Source organism: Mytilus edulis, chromosome 1 (genome assembly GCF_963676685.1).
Source record: "Mytilus edulis chromosome 1, xbMytEdul2.2, whole genome shotgun sequence".
In the NCBI taxonomy this organism is placed as follows: Eukaryota; Metazoa; Mollusca; class Bivalvia; order Mytilida; family Mytilidae; genus Mytilus; species Mytilus edulis.
In genome coordinates this window covers 1,361,829-1,370,598 of record NC_092344.1, presented here as the reverse complement: position 1 = coordinate 1,370,598, position 8,770 = coordinate 1,361,829, and the positions used below count along the sequence as shown (strand labels likewise).

Below are 8,770 nucleotides of genomic sequence, written 5' to 3'. Positions count from 1 at the left end.
AACCATAGGATTACTAGCAGTTACTGACATACCAGCTTCAGACCTCTATTGAACTGATTGAAAGATTATGTCTTCAGCATATGGATATCAAGTAAAATCTCTCCCGTTTATAGGGGTTTAGTATTATACCATCATAAAATATATGAGAAGAACATAACCCGTGTCATGCCAACAAAAAGTAAAATCACAAAAAAACTGAACTCAGAGGAAAATCTAATCAGAAAGTCCATAATCACATGGCAAAATCAAATGACAAAAAACATCACAACTGGTTTTAGATTAATTAGTTATCAAAGGTACCAGGATTATAATTTAGTACGCCAGACGCGCGTTTCGTCTACATAAGACTCATCAGTGACGCTCATATCAAAATATTTATAAAGCTAAACAATTACAAAGTTGAAGAGCATTGAGGATCCAAAATTCCAAAAAGTTGTGCCAAATACGGCTAAGGAAATCTATGCCTGGAATAAGAAAATCCTTAGTTTTTCGAAAATTTTTAACTTTTGTTAACAGGAAATTTATAAAAAAAAATTACCACAATATTGATATTCATGTCAACACCGAAGTGTTGACTACTGGGCTGGTGATACCCTCGGGGACGAAACGTCCACCAGCAGTGGCATCGACCCAGTGGTGTAAATAGTTGTCAAAGGTACCAGGATTATAATTTAGTACGCCAGACGCGCGTTTCGTCTACATAAGACTCATCAGTGACGCTCATATCAAAATATTTATAAAGCCAAACAATTACAAAGTTGAAGAGCATTAAGGATCCAAAATTCCAAAAAGTTGTGCCAAATACGGCTTAGGAAATCTATGCCTGGAATAAGAAAAACCCTTGCATGTTGAATTATTTTTTGATTGATGTCCTTGTACCGATGGTAAAATTTAGTAAATGTTTTGACTAGTTTGTGATATCGAAAACCCTGGTATAATAATTGTTCAGTAATACACAAATTTCTTTCGCTAAAATCTACAACATTGTTACATACACGAGCGAATCTTGCAAATTGAGATAAATAACCACCGTAAGATGGTGACAAGGAACAATTAACGATAGGAAATTAATTCAAATAGATGAAAATTTTCCCCATTATCTGATTTTTTTTTTTTTTTTTTTAACGATAACAAATATTTTATTCAATCATTTCCTGCTAATAACATATTGTTCACTACTTTATACACAAGATACAATAAGATGAGTATATATATATATGGAATCGAACACACCTTTCGTTTAGAGCAGTAGAACTAAGTACATCTTCCTAAATTTTTTCGATAAAGAGTTTAATTTTCGTTTTGCATATATACTTTATATCCGAGCGTAGCAGAAGAAATTTTTAATTCGTTTTTCATGTGCAGTTTTAGCAAAGCCTGTATAGACTGTACATTCAGTTTAATTTTATCGAATTTGCATTTATTACGCATTTTCCAAATAGCCCATTTGAAATAAAGTATTATTGCATTAACAATGGAATTATTCGAATTCTCTATATAAGTTCCTAATAAAATATCTTTTTCAACGAGAACCTCGTCGCTTATAAGGTTACAAAGTTGTAAATTTCTAACAACCGTTTCTATCAATGGTTTAACATTGATACATTGATAAAATAAATGCTCAAGAGTTTCAATATTATTAATTTCATCACATAAGTGACATTTTCCATTTGACATGTGCATTATTTTCAGTCTGTTTTCTGTATATATGTTGTGTACAAGTTATCATTTTGTACAAATTATAATTTGTACAAAAAAATTGTACAAATTATAATTTGTATTTTGACTTTGTACAAATTGTAATTTGTACAAAAAGTGCCTGTACACATTATAATTTGTACAAAATAAGGCTAAATTTCACTTATAACTTGTACAATATTTTAAATATAATAAGTTTCAAATCAAATGATAAAAAATAAATTCAATTTTAATTACGAATCAATATGAAACACACTGATAACTCTATTTACAATACTATACAATAATATATAATGCTCTTATTTGTTTGAGCAGGTTAGCGAACCATGACACCTCGAATTACACAATACATTTTGCTTTTTACATTTACACTTTGAATTGTTACAACCGCCTTTACATTTGCAAGAGAGATAACCCTGTCCACCAGTTTTTGAAATTTTTTTCACAGCTTCCCTAAGGGAAAGTTGTAAATCTGGAATTTGTGTAACTGACAAAGAAGAGTCACTAATTGATTCTAGTTGGTTTCTGCTTAAGACTCCTGATAAATTACCAGCTATTGTCCCTACACGATATCCAAAATTTCCTACTTCTACAACAACACCTTGTATGTTCCTTGGATCGGTCGGTGCTCGGTCATATTGTGGTATTGGGATAATAACATTGTCTCCAACAGATAACTCACTCAGTTTCTGTTTTGTATTTCTTGTAAGGACATCTGCTTGGATTTGTTGGCCAGACAATGCACGTTTTCTAGCACGAATGATTGGGGTTTCGACTTCCTCTGATACTACTTCAATAGTTGCACTTGTTGATCCAGAATCGTTTAGTTCTCTTTCTGATTCTACCGATTCAGCATCTGTGTTTTCATCCGTTCCATCAATCTCAATTTCACTGTTCTCCTCTGAAACCTCTTTAAACACTTTCTCCAGATCTTCCTCAGTTTCAAGATTCGGCAAAAGTTCCTTGGGCAAAGAAGATGAAGATAAACCTATCTTTGGGTCAGAACCAAACAGAGCATGATAAGGCGATTGATCAATTACTCTGTGATATGATCTATTTTTCTGAAATTGCACGAAGCGCAAACCTTCAGACAACTGTCGTGTGTCATTGTCATTCATCCATGATATGAGCATTTCTTTAATGTCTGCATTTGCTCTTTCTACAGATCCTTGACTTTGGGGATGTCTTGGTCGTCCATGAACTATTACTAATTCTGACCATAACGATTTAAGTTCAGTAATTATATGTGCAGTGAACTCTCTTCCATTATCGCTTTGGAGGATATGGGGTGCACCAAAGAGAAGAAAAATGTCAAGTAATTGATACGCAACTTCAGCAGCTCTCTTAGATTTCAGAGCTCTAAGCACACTAAATTTGGTAAGATGATCTTGATAATGCATTATCCATTTAAATTCCTGGTCGGGGACAGATTGAAGGTCTACAAGGTCAACCTGCCCTCTACAGTTGAAGTCAGCAGAAATTATAGGTTTAACAACAAGTTTTGATATGTCAGAACGCTTTCTTTTCAAGATACATTGTTCACAGTTGGTTGTAAATATGCGTATTGCTTCCCGGCTAATGTTAGCAAAATGTTTTTTGAGTTCTTTGTTAGTTTTATGGAGACCTCCATGACCGACCCCAACATGTGCTGTTTTTATGATATCATACATATCCTCAATGGATAAGTAGTAAAGTATGGTGTCATCTGAAAGTAAGAATTAAACCATTTTGAGTATGGCACAAAGCTAAACTTGTATTTTGTTCTGAAGATAATTATGTTATGAGCCCTAAAAGCAATATTCTTGTTCAAATATTATAAATATAAGCAGATCTGTAAAATAGTTAAGCTCATATTGTCGTCTGTTTTGTGACCTAAAGTTCCTTAAATAATACGTGTTCACCCTTATTTACTGTGATCATATAGAGTTACGATTTTAGGTTGCATAGTTTGATTATTTTGATACATCGTCATGAATATGCATGAAATATTTGCCACTGAACCTTAAGCAACCAACAATCAATCAATCAATTAAAATTCCAGGATGGGATAGATTTTTGTTTACATTCGATTTCAGACCCCCTTCTATATTTGTCATATAAAACAAAACAAAACTTACCATTTCCTCCTTTTTTGATGAGCTTTTCAATATCTGCAACTTCAATAATATCATATTTCTTTAGCAAATGTCTGTCTTGGTCACTTTTCTTCGATGCCTCTTTTGCATTTTTAACTTTAGAAATTAACTCATTCAATTTGTCCCTAGTATAAAGATGGTTGTGCTTAGATGTATTATTCTCAGCAAATTGCTGAACTTCTTGATAAAATTTATCCTGTTGATCAACAATACTAGCCATTTTTTTTAACACCTTAACTTTTACTTTTGTAAATGACCATGTGAAACACCAGTGAACAGGAGTTCAATTTATAACCTCAAGGCAAAATAAAGGAATCAATATGAATTTAAAAATAGCATTGAACAGTTTTTATAGTGGGTATCAATACATTTTTATCACAATATCCATATGATAAATTGTTGTACAAGTTATAAGTGAAATTTAGCCTTATTTTGTACAAATTATAATTTGTACAGGCACTTTTTGTACAGATTATAATTTGTACAAAGTCAAAATACAAATTATAATTTGTACAATTTTTTTGTACAAATTATAATTTGTACAAAATGATAACTTGTACACAACATATATAATCCTGTGTATACATTTCCATTGAAATATTCATTTTACTTAGATTTAGCCAAATTTTTTCCCAATTTATATACTCGCTATACAAATTTTCCCATTTTGTTTGACACTTAGGGGTCTCAGGTATGTTAATGTTTAATTGAACATATTTTAATGTCAAATCCTTGATTTTAATAATTTTATTGTCTGGATTTAAAAATGCAAGGTTTTCAGACATTTTTATTTTGTTGCTTTTTAAAGCAGGTTGATCATCGTTATTTTTTAAAATCTGCATGAATGTTTGTGGTATGGAACTTTTAATTCGTGAATATTCCGAAATACAATTACGTTTATCTATTAATTGTCTATATATTTCATTGCACGATTTAAAATCTTTGGTATTATCGTCCCATATATCACCAATAGTTTTGATATGACTTTTTGAAAAGGAAGAATAAAATAAAGATTTGCCCTGAAATAAAATATTTGAGTTTCCAAATAATCGCTGTTTCTTTACTTCCATTTCGTTAAATATACCCTGTGTGATCTTTGTCAATTTTGACCACGATTGTAAAGCGCTTCTGTAATAATGTGGTATGGTTTTTATTTCAAGACCTGAAAGGTCAGAACATTTACACAGAAAAAGTTAATCCTCAAATTTCTTATCACATTTTTTTAACCAAAATTTACCTATTGCATTCCAACTAGATAATGGCTTATGTAATATCGAATATAAAGATTTGATATATTTACTTTCTATCCAACTATCTAAATTTACCATCACCATGCCCCCTTTTTAACATCTAAACAACAAACTTTCCGGTCTACTTGATTCACTTTCCCATCCCAAATAAAATTCCATATTATCTTATTCAATTCTTTTTTTTTGTATTTTTCGGGTATACCTCTTATTTCTAACTCATATCCACACACTGATATAATTAAATTTTTAATAATAAGGACTTTTCCAGAGTAAGTCAATTTTCGACTTTTCCAGACGTGTACACAATTTTGTACTTTTTCTAATATTAATTTCCAAATTTTGTCATTGTCAATGTTATAACCATGGTGAATACCTAGTGTTTTTATGTTATCTGTTGTCAAACTTATCTTTTTAAAAGTAGGTCGTCTGCGTTTATTTGCGCCAATATTTATTCCCTTAGTCTTTTCGTAATTAATTTTAGAACCCGATGCCTTTTCATATTTGTCTAATATTTCAAAAGATTTTTTTACAGTACTTTCATTTTTATTAAATAATTGCGTGTCGTCTGCAAACATATTTAATTTGGTTTCTATTCGCTCCCCATTTTCTTCCCCAGGCAATATAATGCCTTGAATTTCCTTTTCTGCCCTTATTGCACAGGCCAAGGGCTCTGCCTGTAAAATATATAAAAAGGGGGCTATAGGACACCCCTGCCTGGCTGATCTAGAAATTGAAAAATATTTTGAGACGTAGCCATTTGTTTTAATACACGTCTTTGCACTTTTTAATAGCATTTGAACCCAACCACGAAAATTGTCCCCAAAATTAAATTCCTTCATAACGAAATCTAGCCATCCCCATTCCATCCTATCAAAGGCCTTTTGTTGGTCTAAAAAGACAATTATACCCTCTTCATCTTCATCATCAATATATTTTATGATATCCTGTATCATTCTATTCGCTTCCGTTATATGTCTGCCTTTTACAAACCCTTTTTGGTCGGGATGTATAAGCTTAGGAAGGACTGTTTTTAATCTTTCTGCTAGTATTTTAGCTATAATTTTATAATCGCAATTCAGTAGAGTAAGAGGGCGCCAGTTTCGTATATTTTCCCGTTCCCCGCCCTTAAATAATAATGTTAAAACTCCTTTATATTGCGAGTCCGACAATGTTTTGTCATTAAATATTTCTTGCAATAACGTACAAAATTCTTCTTGTATGATATTCCAAAATAATACATAAAATTCAGATATGATCCCGTCCTCCCCTGGGGATTTATTTGTTTTTATAATTTTTAGAACTTTCATTATTTCCTCCGCTGTAATATCACGGTCAAGTAATCTTTTGTCGTCATCGTTTAGTTTATTTTCGATGTAACTTGTTAAATCTTTAGCACTTTCCAAATTCCATCCCTCGGAGCTAAATAAATTTGAGTAGAATTTAACTTGCTCATTTAGTATTTCGTCTATATTGTATTTAAAATGTCCATTATCTGTTTTAATTCGACTCCATAATATATTTTTTCCGTTTTGCTTTTCGAGGTTGAAGAAGTAGCTCGACGATTTTTCCCCTTCTTCCGCCCATTTTACACGTGCCCTTATTTTAGACGCCTCGGATTTGTTCTCATAGTAATTTTTAATTAGTAATTCTATTTCTGATATCTTATTTTCAATCTCCCCAGAAGTAGTACTATTTAATTTGAGCTTTTCTAATTTCTTTTCAAGGTTGATAATATAACTTTTTTGAGAATTTTTGTTTAATATTTTACTTACTTCCATTGTTAACTTTTTTATTTGTGATTTTGTTACATCCCACCAATCTTGAATTTTTTCGAACCTACTTTTTTCAATTTTCCAGGTTTCCCACCAAATTTTAAATGCGTTATTAAATTCTTCACTTTTTATAGTATTTATATTCATTATCCATATACCCGGACCTCTTTGTATTATCTGATTACTTTATTTGATAAAGCAAAACCTTACGCGTTTCACTCAGTTTTAGTTTATAACCCGAATTTGTTTTTTTTCTCAATCGATTTTCGATTGCTGTTTCTAAATTTCATAAATTCAAATGTGGCATAACGTTTGTACCTTTTCGCCATCGTATGTGACGTCACATTTTTGTAATTACGTTGACGCCTGGACTGATTCGGGTGTGTCTTTTCTGTGTTAAACTTTAATAGCATTATGCATTCGGGTTTAGTTTTCTGTAATTAGTTAATATTTCAGTTTCATTATGTATATCTCTGTCATATTCATTTGTTAAAATTTACTGTTTGCAATAGCATGAATTGTTCTATATAATAAGGATGTTCTTATCCCGGGCATAAAAACAATGCCGTATTTGGCAAAACCTTTTCAACTTTTGATCTTCAGTGCTGTACAACTTTGTACCTTTTTCACTTTCGATCTTTTATATCTGGTTGTTATGTATTCGGGTTTAGTTTTCTGTAATTAGTTAATACTTCAGTTTCTTTATGTATATCTCTTTCATATTCATTTGATAAAATTTACTGTTTGCAATAGCATGAAGTGTTCTATATAATAAGAATGTTCTTATCCCGGGCATAAAAACAATGCCGTATTTGGCGAAACCTTTTCAACTTTTGATCTCCAGTGCTGTACAACTTTGTACTTTTTTCACTTTCGATCTTTTATATCTGGGCGTCACTTGTAAGTCCTGTGTGGACAAGGCGCGTTTTTTGCGTATTGTATTTTAAACCTGATGCTTTTTGTTATCTATTAATCATGTTTTTCTTTGTCTAATATGTTCTCCTATTTATTTGTATTGTAGTCCTGTAATATTATGTTGTCATTTCAATGTTATATTTAACTTTGCCATTAAAGTGCGAGGTTTGGCATGCCACAAAACCAGGTTCAACCCACCACTTTTATTCCCCTTTAAAAGTGTCCTGTACCAAGTCAGGAAGATGGCCATTGTTATATTATTGTTCGTTTCTGTGTGTGTTGCATTTTAACGTTGAGTCGTTTGTGTTTTCTCTTATTTTTGAGATATTGAGATAAGACGTGGCACGGTACTTGTCTATCCCAAATTCATGTATTTGGTTTTCATGTTATATTTGTTATTCTCGTGGTGTTTTGTCTGATGCTTGATCCGTTTCTGTGTGTGTTACGTTTCGGTGTTATGTCGTTGTTCTCCTCTTATATTTAATGCGTTTCCCTCGGTTTTAGTTTGTTACCCCGATTTTGTTTTTTGTCCATGGATTTATGAGTTTTGAACAGCGGTATACTACTGTTGCCTTTATTCGAACAGCAGTATACTACTGTTACCTTTATACTTATCTAAACTAAATTGTATACTCTACATATTTCACCAAGAATGTTTTCTTAGTATAAAGTATTTGAAATTTAGGGTTTAAATTAAAAGTGCTTTATATTTTTTTTTATTCTATTTTGTCCTTTTTAATCGTTACTTTAGACAAACTTCTTATAAAAGATCCGATTGTAGTGATAGGCTGAAATAATAATTACTGACATAGTTTCCACTGTCTTGTTCACTATAGTCTGAGCAGCTCCATATATAACGTATTGATCTCGTCAAAAGTCCATAGTTATAATTATATACACATAATAGGTTAATTATTATGTACTTTATGAAGTGTTATTATCTTGTTTTCTATGAAGCTTATTATTTGAAGGGTTCTTAGAAATCTTTTTAAAGTGTCTG

The 8,770-nt window shown here is 31.6% G+C and overlaps 1 protein-coding gene across 1 annotated transcript; it reads right to left on the bottom strand.

Annotated features, from left to right (window-relative positions):
• Window positions 1–1,997: 1,997 nt before the first annotated feature.
• On the bottom strand, window positions 1,998–4,053 carry LOC139487157 (KRAB-A domain-containing protein 2-like). The gene is made up of 2 exons (XM_071272137.1): window positions 3,816–4,053; window positions 1,998–3,403 (listed from the first exon to the last, which is right to left on the bottom strand). Exons 1-2 carry the CDS (start codon window positions 4,051–4,053, stop codon window positions 1,998–2,000), a joined length of 1,644 nt encoding a protein of 547 aa, XP_071128238.1.
• Window positions 4,054–8,770: the final 4,717 nt, after the last annotated feature.